Genomic DNA, 21,894 nt, shown 5'->3' with positions numbered 1-21,894 from the left:
ATGGCAAATGCCAGAAGGGCCAGTGCCAAAATAGGCCAGTACAATTAGAAATTGTATATGTAAAAGTGCTGTTTGCTGAAATTTTCATATTTATTACTTTTGGTTTTATTTTACTGCCCCTTCACCCAATTTTTTTTCTCAAATATTATCTGACACTAGTTAGTAAAGTGATATTGCCAGACCCAAAACCATGTCCCAGTCTGCTGCTGTATCTAGCCCAATTCTTGAATAAAAATATTATTGTTTAAACATATAATTAGTATTAGTATGCAGCATTTGCATGTATTCATGTAGAATACTTTAATGGTAAACTTTAAATTACTTTTAAACTTTTCTTTTTTCTGGTAAATAAGTGTACTTTCTAATTTTACTTTTTTTTAAAACTAGAATACAGTAAAAAATAATTTGGGGCTAAGTGTCAAAGGCACAGTAATGCTTAAATACACTACTTTTTTAAAAATATTCTCCACAAAATTTGGCAATATCTCAAAGATGAATCAAAAGCCTTAGTTAAAACTAATTTTGAGGAATAAGAACATCACAAATAATAATAATAATTCTGATTTTTTTTTTTTTCCTCCCTTTTCAAAATTCTTGAGCAAGAATTCTCAAACATAATTTTTGTTTGCATGTATTTTTTTTCTGTAAATGATTTAATGTGAAGTATATTAGTTATAAAATGTTTTCTATATTTGAATATTGAAACTGCACACCTAAAAATATTCCTTATAATAAAGTCTGTTGAAAACAATGAGTTTATCATGTATTTAAATCAGTTGATTTGAAGATATGATATACATGATTTAATCCCAAATGTTTATTTTAAAAGACTTTTTTTTTGTAAGAAATAATTTTAAACTTTTTGATGAATTTATCATAAAGATAATTTTTGAATTGAATGAATATACATTTCATAATTAATTAGTTAAAATGGATGAATAATAATGAATATTTTGTGTAAGATTGTTTTATTATTTTTTCCATGTCTATGAAACCTGAAATCTCTTGAATCTATTAAAATCATTTTTTAAAGTTTTAAAATGTTTTTATAAAATAATTCAAACTGTTTAATTATTACTAGTATTAATTAAATAAGCTTATCTTTTTCCTATATTTTAACTAATCCAAATATCTATAATAATGAATAAATTTGCTTCAGACATGTATAAATAAAATTTAAAATCTAGCATACAATTTTTTTTTAAATGATTGAAGAATCATATTGATGTATTTACTTCAAATATAAATAGTAATTTATACCTAATTTTTTTTGTAAATGTATAGATGCATTTGAGTTCTGCAATAAAATTTGAGTTACTGAATTTATATCATTTCCATGTTAGAAACATGTTAGGTCATCTGATAATGCAAAGGAGGAACTTAACTATAAATACTGGAAAATGTGAAATTTATCAAAGTTAGATGATTATTTGACCTTGAAATAAAATTAAGTTTCTTTTAATGAATTAACATAGAATAAATATCTGGATATCTAAGAAAAATGGAATGAACTCATTGAAACTTTTTTTTTTATAAAACCATAAACTTTTTATTTCTAATTATAATTTCAAATTTTATTAATTTATTTTGATTTAATATTTTTTAAATACATATAATTGACCCTCTTGAAAATAAAGTAATTTAATAAATGTCTGAATAATTAACTTAAGACATGCTTTTTGATTGAATTAATCCAAATATTGATTTTTTTTTTTTTTGTTTTTATAAATAAATATTGAGTTAAGTACAGTAGAGCATCGATTATCCGACTTAATTGGGGACTGGGGTTGGTCGGATAACTGAAAAGTCAAATAACCAAAAAGTATGAAAAAATACATTATTAGTATAGTGTATTAGGCCTGGTTTAAATACTAGCCTCCCTTTCATGATCGAGCCAGTGCTGCCAGCTAAAATATGCAAAAATTTAACAAAAATAATAATAAAGTAGCCAAGACATAACCAAATATTGTAGCGCCACATCACTAGCAGACATTTGAATTTGCAGACTAGAACGCGGCCGGATAATTGATGCTCTATTATACTTGTATTTGTTTTCATCAATTTTCAATCTATTATTGATTTACTACCTTCCCATTTGGCCCTCTGCCTTGAATACATAAAAAAGCAAAATCATTACCAAATTATCTAGTAAATGACTTTGTTTTACTTTTTTTTTTTTGTTTATTTGGTAGGTTCATCTTGCCTAAACGGCATCACCTGTAACACTTTACAGTAAAGAATAAAAGTAATTGATTTTAATGCAATTTATGGAAAACAATAATGTACCAATAACAAAATATGACGGCAATAGGTTATTATAACCATAACTATATGCTCATTATACTAGTTTATTTTAGAATTATTTATCGAAATATACAAGTGGTGCTTTGTACCTCAATTTTAACTCATTTTAGGAGGCTATGCAAAGTCCAAATCAATTAATCCATTCCCAGACCCTAAAAAATTCTATTTTGATAAACAGTAAATACACATAATTTAAGATAAGGCATTTTGGTTATTTTATAAATTTCTTTGATTTCCTCAAATATCTGGAAGTAATGTTCCCCCCCCTGGAAATATACTAATTGATAATTTTCAGAATTGTGATGTGATGTATTTGCCAAATATAATTTGATCATGATTGAAAGCATACTCTTGTCTCTGTGCATTGCCATTACAATATGTAATTCTCTGTCTATGATTTATTAATTTAAAATAGCTATAATATTAAAATATGGTCTATCCAGGGTTTTGCAAATATGGTGTAATGTGCATTATTATGTAACAAAACCTGATTTCTACAGTATCAAGATGGTACTGCATCTCCTGGATATACCCATAATGATTACTATAAAATTTAAAATTCAACAGATTGCTTTTAAAATGGATTCACAAAAATTAACAATATTTCTGCATTTCAAAAATTGAGAATATTATTTTGATATTGTGCAGTGATATAGAAAAGTAAAATTAATGTTGTTTACTAATATATTAAACATTACTAATAAATTTTTCAAATTTTTGATTAGTAAAGTTTTTGAAAAATCAATTTTCATAACTCAGTAAAATTGTATTAGACATTTTATTATATATAAATTTCAAATTCTTCAAAAATAGTAACATTTAGCAATTAAAATTATCAAATGTTTACAAATTCTATCAATAGAACATTTTATTCTTTCGGTTTATGATAAATGCTATAACATGAAGCTGACCAGAGAGGCCAAAAATGTTGTTAATCTAATTAAATCATTTCACTGGAATTTATGAAGGCTATGTGATTATCTTCCATTAATACACATTTAGTTTTTTAGTATATGATAAAAATATTTTAATGTGAATTTTTGAATACAATAGAATTTATACAAATTACTATATTTACTTGTGTATAAGACGAGGTTTTCATTCATTTTTCACTGCTTCAAAAACCTAGGTTGTCCTATATGCATGTATGGAGGATTCTTTGCATTCTTGCAATAATTTCTGTGAACCATGTATAGTTCAAGCTGCCATTATAGATCTACAGTCTATTTATTGTAAGATGGCACCTACTGTAAACCAACTAGATACACTCCCCTTTGTTTATTAGTTTAAACCTACGTCCATCAATTAAAAACCGCATTGCATCTCATTTGTCTGCAGAAAGTAGTTCCTCCTTTACTTAAAATCATTAATGAAATACAGGTAACTTAAATGAAATAACTACATTTATAATCATCGTTATGTTAAATTGTTATTTTTAATGGATTAATGGATTTTTAATTAGCACATTCTGATTCATTAAAAATTAAACATTTTCCGATCATGCACATTATAGTGTTCGGTTTTGTTTTCTATTCATCATGTATTAAGACAAACATTTTTCAAACAAGGGATTCTGCTGTCTGATTATCATCTGTCTAGACTTGCCATTTTAGTTGCTTTGCAATGCAGTGCATATATGTTGCAGTTTTATAATAATTCTTGATGCAAATTCTTTTCTACTTAAAGCTGGCCTCACTCACATAAAATATTTATGTAATAGATTTTAATACATACTGATAAAGTTTTTTTTTTATTTTTTTTTTGGAAATTTCATTATAAGAATTATTTGTGAGAATTTGAAATAACAGCTTATTAATAATTTATTCTTTTTTAAATAGTATATTATTGGGTATAAGTTATACTTCTCATCTAAATTGCTCATATAAATTTCTTAACGTATAAAATTTTAGATATGACAAATTAATTGCATTTTTTAAAATCTTAAATATATGAATGATAGTTAAGAATTTTTAATGAAATTTTTACAATTAAAAATGCATACAATAAGCATTTTAAAAACAGTTGTAAAGAAAAGAAAAAAATATTTAATTAACTATTGTTTCTCAAAGCAAGGTTATTTTTAAAAGTGTGTATTTAAATATGGGATAAAGTTTTAATAATAAATAAATAAATAAATAAATGAAAAATTTTTCAGATTTTTATTTAACAGTGAATTGTTTTGATGTATATTTTTATTTAAACAAAAAAAATACATGTATTCTCAGATTTTACAGTTCAAATTACATTTGTATTTTACAAAGTTGGTTCAATTTTTCTAATATTGCATACTTATAAATTAGAAACACATTATTTTCTCATTGCTAATAATTAAATCTGAATGGGTTTATTTCATTTAAATTGCCCTTTAAAAAGACTTATCTGAATCAATAGATACAATTATTCATTGTGCCTATTAAGAATTTTTACATTAATTAACTATTACTTTCCTGGCTATTATAACAGGGGAAGGTATTGCGATCTGGCAATAAATGACCTCCCCAGATTTTTTTACACTTTTGGGCTCAGCACCTAGAAACGTTGAGAAATGCAAGAAGATTCAGAGGTAATTCCTGTATGTAATGGACGTTAGTGTGTTGGGAGGCATGATTTTGTTTGCCCTGTTTGAAGCTTAATAACTCCTGTTCTTTTTGTCAAATTTCTGAAAGTTTACAGGTATGTTTATTAGGGGATTGATGCAATTTTTCAATTTTGGTTGTTAAAAGTTGAGAAGGGGGTCGTGTGTATCTCCAATAGGGTTGGACTTAGACAATTTTACATATTAGCATTTATAAAAAAAAATTTTTTAAAGTAAATTTTCAGAAAATTTATACATGCATTAGCACTATTGGATATATACTAAAATTATTATAGTAGTGTGTTGATTATTCAAAATAATCAGGGCAGAACAATTTCAAATAATTAATTGTAGCTGGTAGAGAAAGAATAGAGATATAATAAATACATTTTTACTTAAGATATTTAATTCTAGTACAATAGTAAAAAAGTTGAAGGCATAAAAATTTAATACATATGAATAAGAAACAACAAAAAAAATTAGTGCTTATTTTTAATAAATTATACAGTCTTTCATTGCAATTTACAATGTCTTGATGAAATTTTAAAGTAAGAAATGCATTATTTAATATTAATTTTATTACTAAATACAGTCAAACCTGTTTTTATGCGGGGGATAGGGACCGCATTAAAAAAACGCATTAAAAAAATCTCACGAAACTTTACGAATGGCTGTAAATAATAGTTTTCGCGACACAATTAAAAAATATTTTTTTATGCGGTCAACAGGGACCGCATAAAAAAAGTCTCACATAGAAAATAACTCAAAACCGTACGAAATAGAATTTATTGACAACAGATGTCAGCACTTGACTGCATCGTCTGGTCTATCGTCTGTTTTACATATTTTTGTCCAGGTGGTGTTTTGTTGACTTAAAAAGTAAATTATTTCATTTTTCGCATATTCATGCAATAATATTACTACAATAAGTGCATTTATGCTATAATAAGTCAACGTAAGACATGACGAATCGCACGAGACTAGTCGCCAACTATACCACACAAATTAAAAATTCACATTAAAAAAATCGCACATAAAAAGAGCGCATAAAAACAGGTTTGACTGTATAATACTCTTGAAAAAATTAGTTTTTTAAGAAGTTGCTTACTTTGTTTTGTTTTACATAGTTTTTTTTATTTATTTTTTTTAACTTGTTAAATTCCTGGCTTGTTTGTTAGTCGAAAAAGCTGCTTGGGTTGCGTTTCAAACCAAATTAATATTTGTGACTCATTAATCATGCTTTTATATTAACTGTAAATAACATTAACATTAGTGTTGATAATGAGAGTTCAATAGTGGACCTAAGATTGCCAACAATCATTATTTTATGATAACTGTAATTTTTGGAATTAATACTCTGAAGTCACTTTTTGGATAATTTATTTATTTGAAGTTTCAGTCATTTCTGTTTGGTAACATTACAAATAAAAGCTTCTTAATTGTTTTTATAATTTAAAATGTCAGTTAAAGTAAAATCAGTTTAAATTCCTATGAAAAAACTGCTTTTCTTTATTTTTAAATTTATTACTTTAACACATTCCTTTTTTAAATACAGTGGAACCTCACTTAATGAGCACCTTGCATAATGAACAAAATAAATTGTAAAAAGTGTTCGTTAAACGAGGTTCCACTGTACATTTTATAATCTTGTGATAAGAATATTAATTTATGATAATAAAAAATAAACAAATTAATATTTTATTTCCATGAAACCTTGTCAAATTTGTCATTGATTACAAACTATTATTACTAGTATTTAAAGAAGTCAAATGACACTATTTAATCACAGTGCCTGTTTGATTAAAGTATAATTTAACTGTTTAATATTTTTGAGGGCCCTTAGATCCAGAATTATTTAAAAAAGAAACAAAGATCTGTAATCATTATAAAAGTGATCTGACAAAAAATAGTTTGTAATCAAATTATAAGAAGTAATCTTATTTTTTATTTAATGCATGTTATAAATAAATTTAACTGTGAAATAAAATTAAACTTATTATTTTATTAAAAAATTCGATTTAATTTCAGCAAATTAGGTATCAATCTAGCAATTATGATTATTCTTATAAAGATGCCAAGAAAATTGAAAATAAGAATTTAAATCGCTACAGAGATGTCAACCCATGTAAGTGTTTATCTTAATATAGATATCAAAACAGTACAAAATCTATGTTCTGAACTTTTTACAATTCAAAACAATCCATTATTTGCCATTTAAAACATTTTTTTAATGGTTTTTAAATTTAAAAAAAATTCTTGAGTTGATCACCACCTTCAAATATTTTTTTGAAAATTTAATGCTCTTCAATATCATTAAAAAAGTTTTCTTTAAATAAATTGTCACTTTACTCTGTCATCTATTAATAGATGATCACAGTCGTGTGCGATTGGAACGAGGGGACAAAGATTATATTAATGCTAGCCTTGTTGCACTCCCAGCTGCTAAACGTGCCTACATTTTAACTCAAGTAAGTAATTTGTTAATACTTAAGATAAAATTTGAAAAATAATTTTAATTATATACAACTATTTTTTTTCAGGGTCCTTTGCCAGTTACTGCTGGTCATTTCTGGTTAATGGTTTGGGAACAAAAATCCAAAGCTGTTTTAATGCTCAATAGGATTATAGAAAAAAATACAGTGAGAATTTATTTTAAGTAAAAAATTTAATGCCTAGAATTTTCTTTTCAATGTTCCTACTTAATATACTTATATGATTTCAGGTAAAATGTCATCAGTATTGGCCTCTTGGAAGTTGCAACGGGGGAGATGATGATATGATTTTAAATGATGTCAGTCTCAAAGTTACATTTTTGAAAAAGAAAGACTTTTCACATTATACTTATGGGGAATTAAAACTAACTGATTTGCAGGTTTGTATAATACTTCTCAAAATTTTCTAAGATATTCTACAAACAAACGCTAGCAGTAGTATTAATGTATCATACCCAATACATAGCTTTTATTATTGAAACTACTTTATATTGCAATACTATTTAAGATGTATGCGATTGCATACAGTAATTCAAAATGTTAGTTTTTCCTACTAGGCTGTAAATTTATTAATCAAAAAAAATCCTACATTAACTAAGGTGTTTAAAAATCTTACTAGGTTAATTACTTTTATTGTAGCTAATTATTGAATATTGTTTTGACTGTGGAAAAGTATTTTTTTTATTTGAGATGATGGATTCATAATTTGATTGATGATAGATTAGAGCTTGTTCTTGTGCCAACATGGCTAATTCATACATAGTCTTGAACAGTGTAATTTTCTAAAGTAAATTTTTTAAAATCATAATGTCTTGCAATCGCTTTTTTAATATTTTTATACTATTGGCAAATTTTAAGTTTTTGTATCAATTCTATAGAAATAGTTTGGATAATTCAAAATTCACTCAAATTATATACTCATAAAAATGAATTTGAGTTCATCTATTCTCACATTTCTACACAAATATTTTTTTTTTTTTGTAGAATATCTTCAAAATTTTATAAAACCAGATATTCTACAAAAAAAAAAAAAATTTTGTATAGAAATGTGAGAATAGATGAACTTAAATTATAATATCTTGAACATTAGATAAATTGTCTGTTTTTGTATTTTAAGAAAATTAGTGGAGACCATACACCACAATCATTAAATAAAATTTGATATTTTGAATCAGGAATTAAAAACTAAGACACAACAAGTGGGGGGGGAAAAGTGAAATAAACAAAGATTTAATTCAAGCACTTTCACTTGTGGCATTGCCAGCTTATTCAGAAACAAAAAAAAAAATGGAACAAAGCTTTTACAAATTTTAACCTGTCTCATGTTAAAATTTTTCTCCATTGCATGTGGCCACCATGTTGAACTTTTGTCGATGTTAAGCCTAACAAAAAATTTTTAAAAAAAATAATAATTGTGGCTAAAATTATTTTTTTCTTTTGCACAAACAAAATAAATTTAATTTTTTTTTAATATTTTTCAATATATTTTGAAAGTTTGTTTTAATATAAAAATTATGACGCATAGCGGTATCTAGTATCAAAAACGTTCTGATGCAGAAACGAATATATTCAGGATTGCCAGGGCAGGTCAAGTGAGGTCAACATGAAAATATTCGGGAACAACACGGGACAGGTTAATGGAACATTGTTTTACAGATATGTTGGTAATAGCAGGAAATTAATTAAAAAAAAGTAACTACATAAAAAGACAAAAATAGGAATAAAAATAAAGACCTAAATGAACTGTTGCATGTGTACACAGGTGCAGAGAATACTTAGATCATTAAGGTGAAAGTTGTTAGGTGGTGAATGGCTTGGCTACATCTAGCATGAACAAAAACTTGCAAACATGCAGCCAATGCTCCAGAAAGGACAGTATGGAAGTGTTGACTGGTTAAGGTTTGTAAATAATGATTCCCAGAAAAGTTTACTCTCATCTTTACTGGACAGTAAATATTGTACATCATCTGAGACATGTATAGGGCTCAAGCAGTATGAATTTTTGTCCTTAAGTGCTCAATGTTACCAGGTTCAGTGAATGCCAAGCAAACCACAATTTTTGTCTTGGCTACGCCTTCAAAATCTCAGATACAGTTTATCAGTTTTATAAAAGATGTGATTTCTCTTTATTCCTCTGTTTCAACTTTTCAAGCTATTATGTTTGCTAAAACATTACTTATTATCTGGGATTTTCCTATTAATTTATTCTGCTTACTAGAGAGAGCTTATGTGTAAACCAAGATGTCTTGTATGAGATAAGCTGGGGGCCACTGGGACAATCCCTAATGACCACTTACGCAGAATGGGTAGGCTATATCTGACCTCGGGGTTGTTGGATGGCCTGGGGGATAAATTGTTGGGGATTGCAAGATCCAGCCAACGTCAGGACTAACACCAGTTAGGATAAATTTTAAATAATTTAAAATCACATCCTAACTTCAATTCTTAACAATTTAGATGAGTAGGAGGGCTATTTCAAGTGGGGAGTGTGCAAGTACGCTGATAGGTGTCCATTCCGAATAATAGACAGGGTTTAACAAATAACAAAAGAATTTATTGAAGATCTAAGTCTAAATACATACAGATTATACAAGGTTAAATGCAGTTAACATGCAAATTATCTACAGACAAGAATGGCAACTAATTTCTATGTCGTGTGTCTAATTCCTTTTTTGCAGAGAGTTTACAGTTTCTAGCCAAAATACCTCTAAGTTTTAATGGAGAATTGTATGTGATGATCGTTCACTGTCTGGAAGATGTGAATGTCCTAAATTGTCTTCTTGGACAGGATCGAGACACGGGAGATTAACATGGGCACTATCACATGTACAACTTCCTGGGCCGATCGCCTCGAGCTTCCGGTGTCTCCATTTTTTATATGATTTTTGTGGGAAATGGATCACATGTTCGTTTGTTGCTTACAATCCCAAAGGTTACTTCTGCAGATGTGTGATGACTTGCATTCTTTGGAGAGTTGTTTTGTAATGGACCACCTTCATTTCGCAACGTGTTGATTTTCCCACTTGGTTGTTGACAGTTGAGTTGTCCTATCCGATGCTATGCGATGGCTTTTTTTTTTTCCTCTACCGATCACGATGGATATTTACATGAGCTTTTCTTTAAAAAAGAATGATTTACCAATATAAAAGTTTCTAAAATTTCCAAAAATCTTGCCCTTAAACTGGCAGGCTTACACTTTTGTATCAATTGCATGAGAGTATTCTGCCTGTTACAGAACATAGATGGATACCCCAACAACATAGTTTGTTTGAAACTGAGTGATGCATTCACTTCATCCAGTTTCACTCTTGTGTATCATCTCTAGAAGGCTGTTGATTAGGGTTTTCATTCTGTTTATCAGTAATATTTCTTTAGTTTTCCAGATTATTTTCCTCCTTCAATTATCATTTGCTATATTCCTTGCAACATTGTTGTCTTTCCAATGATCAGGATTGCTTTCTTAAACATTAAAAAATCTGCGGTTCACACAGTTCCCATCTAATAATCAAGTAACACATTGTAAAAATAACTTCAGGTTGAAGTTCTTTTGTTGATTTCTGATTATTTCTTTAATTTTATATTGTTAATAGAAAGATTATTGTAAATTAAATTTGGGAAGACTGATGTCATTGCTATCTAATAAAATGGTGCCTAATTATGAAGAATTCTTACAGGTGGGCAAGTAAAAAACAAAACACTACATTTGATTAAATGTCAACTTACATATTCATTTCTGCATGACAAATTAACTCTGAAAATATTTACACAAAAGCTATGTATGCCAAGAAATTTAAAAGAAGTTAGTAAATTTTGTAATTTTTCTTTCTTTATTTTCTCTAATTATTTGTAATTTAACAATTTTTTTTAGAACAATATTTTGCTGGATACTAGTTTCTGAATGGTAATTTAAATGAAGAATGAAGCATTTGTGCAAAAGAGATTAGAATACAGACACTTCTCACTTAATAACAGAGTTCCAGTCATGGTTGTTAAACAAATTGATCAATAAATGAGGAACTTAATTGTTCTTATTTATTCTGGGTAAAGAAAAGGTCTAAAGGAAACTCCACTTTGATAAGTTTGTTTTAACTTGCATCTCTTACTACAGAACATAAAAATATGGTCTGCAACAATTAAAAACTAAAATATTTGTACTAATGTATCAAAAATAATTAAAGTTTACTCTAAAAAGAAAGTAAGCACTTAAAACCTTGTAACAGACATTGTTTTGACTTCTTTGTATGTAGGACCTTTTGGGCATTCCCCAAAAAGGTCTGGCTTCATTCATTATGATTTCATGAAATTGATCAAAAAATTTTTCCACTGCTTCTAAGTGTTCACCTCACTGCTGATACTTCAATTATGCAGGTTGAACAAAACTGTTGAAACCATCCATTGCTTGTCATAAATGTTTGTCAATTTTTCATCTTCATTCTCCTTCAAAATCTCAGATACTGTGAGCTTTAGCTTGAATTATTAAAGGCTTATTGGCATTTTTTTTTATCTGATTGTCAGAGCAATTTCTTCATTTCATGAATGAGGTGTTTTCTGTCTAACTTTTATGGCTATAATCATGTTGACATTTTCACTGCCTCCTATATTTCACACCACCTCTATCTTTCAGGTCACATGCTATCACTTTGTTTTTTTTTTAATCAGTTCATAGTTATTTATAGTAATCATTTTTATCTCAAAGTCAATAATCTTTCTTCAATCCTTGGTGCTTCTTCCCAGTGAAGTCATGCTCTTCCTTTTTGCCAGCATCTTGTATGGGGTGTGCAATAAAGTAAAAATTTATACACAAAATATGTAGTCTTGGAGATTGCGAGTTTCATGTAGTGAATATTGCAGGAATGAGACTAAGAAAGATTTCCAAGATTCAGACTGAAAAAGGGGATTCCCTGCACTGGAGAGCTGATTTGTAAGTCCAAGCAGTCATTAAACAGGTAGGTCATTAAGTGAAGAGGTGTGTGTAGTGCTATTGGGAATGCAGAAAAGGAGGAGTCTCTAAACATTATTTATGTTCATCAATATTCCATGTTCCTTTGCTAATATCATGTTTTTTTTCTACACCTTTAGTTTAAAAGGTTGATGTGATTAATTTAAAGATAAATTTGTGTTTAAGAATTGTAAAAAAAAAACATTTGCTATCTAGCATAATGTCACTAAAACTGTGAAACATACAATAATTTCAATCACATCCAGAAGCATGTGCACACATACACACACTTTCACAACTCCTTACATACAAGCATTTTATAAATTGGTTGATTGCATACTATTTTCTTTTTTGAATTTCATTTTCAAAGTATGAGAGGTACTAGCGTTGAATTATCCAAATGTGTAATAAAATTTAATTACTTTTTTAAAAAAAGTAGTTCAAATTTGAAATTTAAAGGAAACATCCAATAATTTGAATCAATTATTAAGTTTTTAAATTAATCAGTTTTAACTGTACGTGTACATTTTTATTTTACAATTTAATGACAGATATCCAAGTAAATGCAAACTGAACTATATAAATGTTTTTTTCAAAAGGGTGATGTATTTATTCTAATGAACAGCACGCTGTCTATAACTTTTTTTCATGTTGCAGTTATGCTGTTTATTAGAATAAATAACAGTATTTGGGATTAAGAAACTACTATATACATGTAAATGACTTGCTTTTTACATGAAAATGATTTGTTAATTTCTTAAGAAGGCAAAACTTACATTGCTGTAATTTATTGATCTTCTGGTATCACTATTTGAAATACTGTTTATGAAGATTTATCTTACAAAATATATTTGTTTAAACTTAAAATTTTTAATATATTTTTAGAGTGGACAATCTAGAATTGTTCTTCATTTTCATTATACAACATGGCCTGATTTTGGTGTACCAGAATCTCCTGCGGCTTTTCTAAATTTTCTGATGGCTGTTCGAGAATCTGGTGCTCTGAACACTGATGTTGGTCCTCCCATTGTGCATTGTAGCGCTGGTATTGGACGTTCTGGAACATTTTGTCTTGTTGATTCGTGTCTTGTTTTAGTAAGTATTTTTGTTTAAATATAATATAATTCTTTCCTTTTTTTCAGTGTGTTTTTTTAGTGTAAAATTAATGTTATATATTGTATACTATACACAATATTTTATCAAATAACAAAAATCATTTTTAGAATACCTTAAACCACATTATTTAATTGTGAAAGAAGAAAATTTTTATTTGAATAAATGTTTTTTCAATATTGGCCCTCATTATTATTTAAGCTATTTTATTATATATTAGGAAACTTAATCTTAATGCTTTATTTTATATAAAGACAATTAGTAGTAATGTGCTTTTATTGACTTTCATCAGCAGTGGGTTTAACACCAAAAAAAAAATGTTTTCGACCCATTCATAGATTGAAATCATTAGTTAATTCTCAGTTAGAATCTATATAAATAGAACAAACTGAGAAAGACCTATGAATAGATCAAACATTTTTATTATATTAAACCCATTGTTGGAAGTCAATAAGATATGTTTTTGTATCTCATTGTCTCACATCCAGTTTGCTCTAAGAATATTTTAACTATAACATGTTTTTATTGGTATTTTAATAAGTATATGAAAACGTCCTTTAAATTGAATAATAATTATGGTTACTATAAATATCAGAAGATTTGAAATTATTGATTTTATTACATTTTTCAGTTTTGATTAAGTTTTTGACAATAGAACTTTCCTATAAGTATTTTTAAAACTTTTTCGATTTTAAATCATAGTTAAGTCTGTTTATCTGAATGAATTCAGTTCATTTTTATCATATTGAAAATTTTTGTAATTACAGTGAAACCATGAAATCTGGACACTGAGGGACTAGAGATGGTGTCTGGTTATACAGAAGTTCTATAATTTAGAAGTAAATTTCTTGGGAATTCATTTCGGACAAATATTTTGCTACTTCATAAAATACTATTTTATTTTAGGCTATCTTAACATTCTTAATCTACATAAATGACATTGACGTTGCATACCTCATTATATAAATGAAATAAATACCTTTTGCAATTAAAAAATAGATGCAAACAAAGAAAAAGTTAATAATCTCACCTTTGGTTGGCAGCATGTCATGACAACTTCTCTTTTGGTGAGTGTTAAGATTTTTTGGTTATCATCATTGATAGATGATGCAAAATACAAGGCCAGTTAAATTGTCAAATTCTAAAAATATTTAATAGTTACGCTGGATGCTGATTCCATTATCTTTGCAAAGTATCCTATGATGATAAACTTTTTGTGGCCATATCATCAGTAATAACATCTTCGATTTTCTTCAAAACCAGTATTTACAAAGCACTTCTGAATAATCTGCTATATAAAGCTGAAAAAATGGGTAGTTTCTGTCAGTGTATCAAGTGCCAACAAAGTGTAGCGGCAAACCTAGAAATTGCCAGAGGTTGTGTGTGTGAGTTTTTTTTATACCACAATTTAGTATGCCCTGATGCCTGCATCAAGTCTTTCGACTTGTTTCCTATAATTGTCATCGCCATATGAGAACATACCAAGTAACCCCAACCAAGACATTTATTCCATTAGCTGATTTTTTAGCTAATGGACTAAATGTCTTAGATGTGATTACTTGGTACATTCTCCAAGGTTGTCTTCAGCTAGATTCAATTACAACATTTATCCAGTTTCCATGTGGCAATATGTAAGAAACTGAATGTAGTTCATGCAAAAGATAATACAAGTGAGCTTTTGGGTGATTGCAATGATTTTTCATTTTATACTTACAATATTGTATTGTATTATATCATTTCTATCAAAATCAAGTACAGAAATTCATCTGTACCATTAAACATTTGAAATTTTTTTGTTAATGCTTAGAATGTGAAAGAGACTATAAAAATTTGATATTTACTTACTCATTATATAAACAACAATGCTAAATCTGATATATTATAAGACTAGACACCAACCAAATGCCAAAACACTATCAGGCTAATTTAAGGCTAATTACTAAATGAATTACATACCAATTTGGCTCTAGAGGTAAGCGTTAGGCACCATCTCGTATTAACATAAATTAATTAAATTATAATTATTAATTTAAATAATTTAGAACTACTGGGAGGAAAAAAATTGGCCCGGAGCGGGACTCAAACCCACAACTCCTGCTTACCGTCCAGAGGTGCCTTGCCAGTTGCCAGCTATCTGGACCTCCTGCAATGCATCTGGATGGTAAGCAGGAGTTGCGGGTTAGAGTCCCGCACCAGGCCAATTTTTTTTCCTCTCAGTAGTTCTAAATTATTTAAATTAATAATTATAATTTAATTAATTAATGTTAATATGAGATGGTGCCTGACGCTTACCTCTAGAGCCAAATTGGTATGTAATTCATTTAGTTCAACCTTAAACTAGCCCGATAGTTTCAGCATTTAGTTGGTGTCTAGTACTTACTCATTATTTTAGTTATTTTTATTTTTATAATTACTTAAATATTCAAAATACTTTCCTGAACAATGTACAATAGATTTTAAATGTACACAATTAACATGTTAATTCAAAGTGAGCTGTCAACAGACATTTAAAAGTACAGTGGAACCTTGCTTAACAAGCATAATTCATTCCAGAATCTTACTCGTAATGTGAAACAATTTTTCCCATATAAATTAATGTAAAATACGATAATGCGTTCCATGCCCAAAAAAATATTCAAATATTTTATGTATAATGTTTATTCAAAGAAAATTATTGTTAAGGAGTATGAATCATCATCATCTATTCATTTAGTGCGGAATGAACCAACCGGGAATGTGAATTTGATTTGCAGAAAACAAAAAACTTCACAGATATCTGATAGACACCAAATGATATGTCAAATTCTTGGGCTAGGTAAAGGCTATAATTAAATATTACAAATTGATTAATTTGACTAGAGGCAGTTATGGTGCATCTCGTATTAAATTATAAATTATTTATTTATAATTATTAGACATTTTTAAAATTTAATTTGGAATTGGTAATTAAATTTAGTACAAGATGCAGCATAACTCCTACCTCTAGTCAAATTAATCAATTTCTAATATTTAATTATAGCCTTTACCTAGCCCAAGAATTTGGCATATCATTTGGTGTGTTTACTATATAATGGGCTATGATTGTCGATGTTTATATATAATATGTGTGAACACAAGTTTGGAAAAATGTATGATCACGAGCGACACTAAGATGCTAGCAGAACGAGTGCTAAACACAGACTGATGGAGCATGCACACAATTCAGGACTTCCCGTCTCTTCGCCACTCATTATGCAAAACATCGCTTGTTAAGTGATTAATTTTTTACAATTTGTTTTGCTTGTTATGTGAAATACTCATTGTGAGGTGCTCATTAAGCAAGGTTCCACTGTATATGAAAAGTCTTGATTTTGGAATATATTTTCATTAGATGGAACTTCAAATTAACTGTCTTGATCTTGAATCCTAGGGGTACAAATTTCCGGATGTGCTGTTTTTAGTAAAACATAGATTTTGATCAGGACTGTAAAAAATGTCAGGATTTGCATAGGTTTGGATTTCATGGTTTTACTGTAAGTGGATAATTTATCTGAGCTGAATCTCTCTTTGGCAAAATTCTATTCTACTGCAGTATAGAATTAAGTATACAAGTTTTATAAATAATATCTTAAGAGTACTTTATCATTAGTGCGAGATCTTACATAAAAATCTTTATTGGTGAAATTCTGTGTTGAATGAATATTAACAGATTATAAGAATATGTAAATCAGTGCTACTGCTGCATATTTGAAAGATTCATTGAAAGAAACATCTTATGATAGTTTCAATATGTAATTATACTAATCAAATTATTTTTTCAATTTTGGTGAAAAGAATAATATAGCTTTAATCTTCTAATAGTTGAACACTTTCAAAATGAAAATTTGTTAAATTCCATTCCTTAACCTACAATCACATGCTATTTTTTAACATGATCAAATGAAAATCACTGCCTTACCCATGTTAACATGTATAAGACTGATTTTCTGCTGATTTTCAAACAATTGCTGTTCATTACAAGATTTTTCATAATTGCCAAATTCAATGTGTCTGTTACCTGCATTTGCCAATTTCAACATCATATATTGTTCAGTTTACAAGGTATTGTTTTGTTTACAGAACAGTGAATATCCTTGATCAGTCTCCCTTAAAGAGCCCTTTAGAATTTGTGATAGTGTGATTTAATGTGAAACAAGTTCAGCTGGAAATAAATGATGGTAGAGCTATGTTGTTTCTTTGAAGAATCAGAAAATTATCTGTATTTTTTGGGCATGAAAAAAAGCTGTAGAAACATTTTTAAAATGTTAACCTGGGATGCTAGACCTTCTTACAGCTTTGAACACGAGATGGGTGTTCAAGGCTGTAAGAACTTGCCGTCAGTCATGAATAACTGACAAACATTTGTTATGATTACCTCTTGTGGCAATCATAAGATCTCCATGACATCAGAGGTGGAAAATTACGATGTGCAAAATTGTTTTTTAATACTAATGTTTTTTATAGTTTAAAATTGCAATATATGTAATAAATTCAAGAAATCCATTTAAATATATATGTAATTTATTTATTTTTTAACAGATTGAAGAAAGTGGAGATTCAAATTCAGTGAACATTCAAGAAATTTTACTGGAAATGCGACGTTATAGAATGGGTCTAATTCAAACACCAGATCAATTAAGATTCTCCTACTTAGCAATCATTGAAGGAGCAAAGAAAATATTAAATAGAGAAAATAATAAAAAACAAATTGCAAATTCATTAAATTCTAATGAAAATATTGATAATAAAAAGGTATTTTTCAGCTTTTGCATTAATTACTTTTAAAAAATGTGTTATGTTTACTGATAAATTCTGAAATTGTTAAGTAAGTATTAATGCTGTTTTTTAATGGAAAACATCCTGCTAGGAATGGTTTATTATTTTTCATTCTTCAGAATATTTTATGCACCTTATTCTTCTAAAATGAATATTGTCACATTCTCTGAATGGAAACATTTTTAATAGCAATTATAGTGAAAACTATTTATTTTTCTACTCTTAATTCTCTTAATCTTATGTTTAGGAACAAAGATTACATTCTGAAAAGTTTTTTTCTTTCTATTAAAATTTATTAGCAGCAACTTGAATAAATCAGCTATATTAATACAAAATTACAAATAATATTAACCAAATGATGATAATTTTTTGACAAATTTTGTTTTTACAGGATGAAGATAATTTAGTAAATACAGATGAAAATGACGACACTCAAGAATCTCATCAGCCAATGTCGGAAGGAGATAACGAGGAAATTGAATCGGATATATCTGAAGGTATTAATGATAAAGAATACGAAATAGTTGAACCTCCACCACTACCTCCTCGACTTAAATCAGATTTATCTCCCGTGTCAGTCAAGTTTCCTCCTCCAGAAACAGAAAATCCAACCACCAAAGCAATAGAGAATTCTGCAGGCAGTCATTTGAATGCTACTGTTGAGACAAAGAGTCTTAAACCACAATCTACAGTTTCAACAGAAGAAAGGTTTGTTAAAGAATTTTTTTTGTTAGAATTTATACTCAAATTTTCTTTAATTATAAAATTTTTTTTTACAGTGAATATTCACAATTACGGAAACGAAATAGAGAAGAACGAATAAAGAAAACAAACCAATTGATTCAAAAGATCAGAAGGAAACAGCAGGAGGCAGAAGCTTGGTCACGTCGAAAATCTTTAATAAAATATTCCTTAGGTGGTTTAATATTACTTTTAGGGACAGGAGTTTTGGTCTATTACATTAAAAGCTAAATGCCATCCCTTATTATTTAAATAGAAAGAAAAGAATTCGTGATACTTTTTGAATTTTATGTCTCAATCCTGTATCATTTTTAAATTAATCGAAGTAATTTATGTTGAAAGTTTTTTTTCTCATTATAATCAGCTTATTTGCTGAACAGTTTTATGTTGTGATGTGCTTTAATGCAGCAGAACTATCATTTTTATACAATGGAATACTAATAGATATGTTCCATGTTTTATATATTTTTCAATTTCTAAAATATTTTTATAATATTTGTACGGACTTAGAAAGCATTTTGTAGACAATTTCCATTTATTTTCACAATTGTCTTTCTGAAAATTTCTAAATAATTCAAATAATTCCTACTTTGCTAAAAAGAAAAGAACTTTAATCAATTTTTTAAAATATGTTAAAGAACTTTTTGCACTCGATTGTTTTCTAAATAGACTTTTTGCAAGAAATTCACTTGTGATATAAAAGCCAACTTCATATTTGAAAATTTTCAGGATTTCTACTTGTAGTGATTTTTAATCATATTTATTTTTGATATTTTCTTAAGTACAACTTCAAAAATATTTTTGGTCACCAGATGGAAATCCTAAAAATTTATTTACTCACATTACACTATGTACAGCAATCATCATCAGTAATTCAATTTATACTGATAGAAGTAGCTCAATTTGTGACAGTGCAATATACAACTGTACAAGAATGTTTTTCAAATCAAAACAAATTTTAAAACCGAAATTATTTTTAATTTAAAATAATCAGTTTATCAAATTTTTTTTTATCTAAGATATACTTAATCTCCGAATAACAATTTTATCTCGCATTCGCGTGAAAGTAGATTTATCTTTTTTTCCTTAATAGATTCTTACAAATATTTTAAAAGTCAATCATAAAATAAATTTTAAGGTAGATGTTGTTAAACAAAAATTTTATTCATTGAATATTTAAGAGCATTAACTATTTAGATATTTGTATAAAATTTGATAAAGGAAAAAAAACAGGCAACAAATTCATTCCATAATTTTCTAACTTTTTTTGTATAATCCATAAAATTGTCCAATTTACAATTTATTTTTAATTACTTTTCATTGCAAACAAGATATATATTCTAATGATTGTTTCTGAAGTTAAATATGTTATTCTAACAATGAATAATAAATTATTTCAATTATAATGTCTGTTATTTATTATAAGATATATTCGAGTAAATACGGTAATTTTAATATATAAGACGACCTCGCATATAGGACGAGGAGCTTATTTAAAGATCAAAATAAAGGAAATTAGATTTATTAATACAATTATAATTTTATTTCATTTAATCACGAGTAAAACATCAAATGAATGTAAATGCACACATTGTTCCACAAAAATTACTAACATTTTAAGCTTTAAGAAAAAAATCTTGTAAAATCGACATAATTTGTTCACATAAAGCTGGACAATCGGAAACCTTTTTTTTTGCCAATTCTTAAGTGTAATAGACAGAGTGGATTCAACTGTTATGAGTTTTTCCGAATTATCATCTATTTTCACGTGGGAATTGATAAAAACTTATATCGTGCTCCTGTGATTTTTGGAATTTCAATCTGGAATTCAATTCAAAAGCTTTGCTTTTCCTATTGCTATTCATCTTTACTCCTGTCAATATATAAGAACAATTCAAATGACCCAGATAAAATATTTGTTTTTAAAAACAAGAGGGTAAGCATCCAGTAAAAGATGCGAATACACGGTTCACAAAAATTATTTGCTCATTCATATAGGACAACCGTGGAATTTGAAGCTGTGATAAATGAATAAAAACTGTGTCTTATATGAGAGTAAGTACGGTATTTGCAACTTGTAGCATCTCTGAATGCTTAAACATAAGAGAACCGATTTTTGTACGAGACAATTAAGCCTTAAATGATTTTTTTTATTTAAAAAAAACGACATTAAAGGAATATTAAAAACACTTTTATTCAAAAAAATTTTTAAAATATTTTCGAAGATATTGTCTTAAATTTAACTTTTCAAGTAAACTGAAATGTATGGTGTAAAACTGATTGTGCAATTATGTAGAATTTAATTTACAAATATTCAAAGCAGCCACAAAGATTAGAAGTTAAAAATTACTTTAACCACTTTAAGGTTTTTTACAGTGTTTTTACTGTTCAGCATTGTATTTCTCAGTAGTTCAAATATTCAATTTACAAAATATACATTAATAACATGAACTGACTTAATTTCAGCCAGTTCAAATATAGGAATTTAAATGGAATTCATCTGTTAGTTTCAGATCCTTTTGGAAGATGTAAGTAAACTAACAAATAAGTTTTTTGTTTGATATAACTTATCCATCAAATAAAACTGTAGTTCCTGAAATGACAATATTTGAAATGCCATTCTGAATTGAAGATAAGACCCAAGAATAAATTTTTATATTAAAGTTTTAGAAGGATTAGAACAAAATACTGAGGTAGGGCTGCTCAGGTGTAATTGTGCTGTACAATGTTACAGCAGAAACATTTACAATCTGAAAATCTGGTGCAGGCTCTGGAGTTGCTTTTTTTATGAAGGGTTAATTTAAATACTGGGAAGAGATTGTAAATCCCCCATTTTTGTGCTTAGAACTATGGCAGAGGAAATTGTAAATGAGTATGAATCTTTGAGATGTGGAAACAACAAAATAAGTGAAAGTATTTCACCAAGCAGAAAGCAG

General features: G+C 27.9%; 1 protein-coding gene across 1 annotated transcript in view; it reads left to right on the top strand.

The window, feature by feature from the left end:
- Ptp61F (Protein tyrosine phosphatase 61F) overlaps positions 1–20,364 on the top strand; it is a 32,320-nt gene extending 11,956 nt beyond the window's left edge. The window contains exons 2-9 of the mRNA XM_067279472.1: positions 6,908–7,004; positions 7,247–7,347; positions 7,420–7,518; positions 7,602–7,751; positions 13,196–13,405; positions 17,981–18,193; positions 18,609–18,925; positions 18,997–20,364. Of these exons, the coding sequence (XP_067135573.1) occupies positions 6,908–7,004; positions 7,247–7,347; positions 7,420–7,518; positions 7,602–7,751; positions 13,196–13,405; positions 17,981–18,193; positions 18,609–18,925; positions 18,997–19,189 (1,380 nt within the window). The 3' untranslated portion in view covers positions 19,190–20,364. The remainder of the gene's footprint in view (positions 1–6,907; positions 7,005–7,246; positions 7,348–7,419; positions 7,519–7,601; positions 7,752–13,195; positions 13,406–17,980; positions 18,194–18,608; positions 18,926–18,996) is intronic.
- Positions 20,365–21,894: the final 1,530 nt, after the last annotated feature.

The sequence above is a fragment of the Centruroides vittatus genome, unplaced genomic scaffold (assembly GCF_030686945.1).
Source record: "Centruroides vittatus isolate TY-2023 unplaced genomic scaffold, ASM3068694v2 contig_874, whole genome shotgun sequence".
Taxonomy (NCBI): Eukaryota; Metazoa; Arthropoda; class Arachnida; order Scorpiones; family Buthidae; genus Centruroides; species Centruroides vittatus.
The sequence above is the reverse complement of the archived record's forward strand: the minus strand, read 5'-3'. Positions and strand labels throughout refer to the sequence as shown.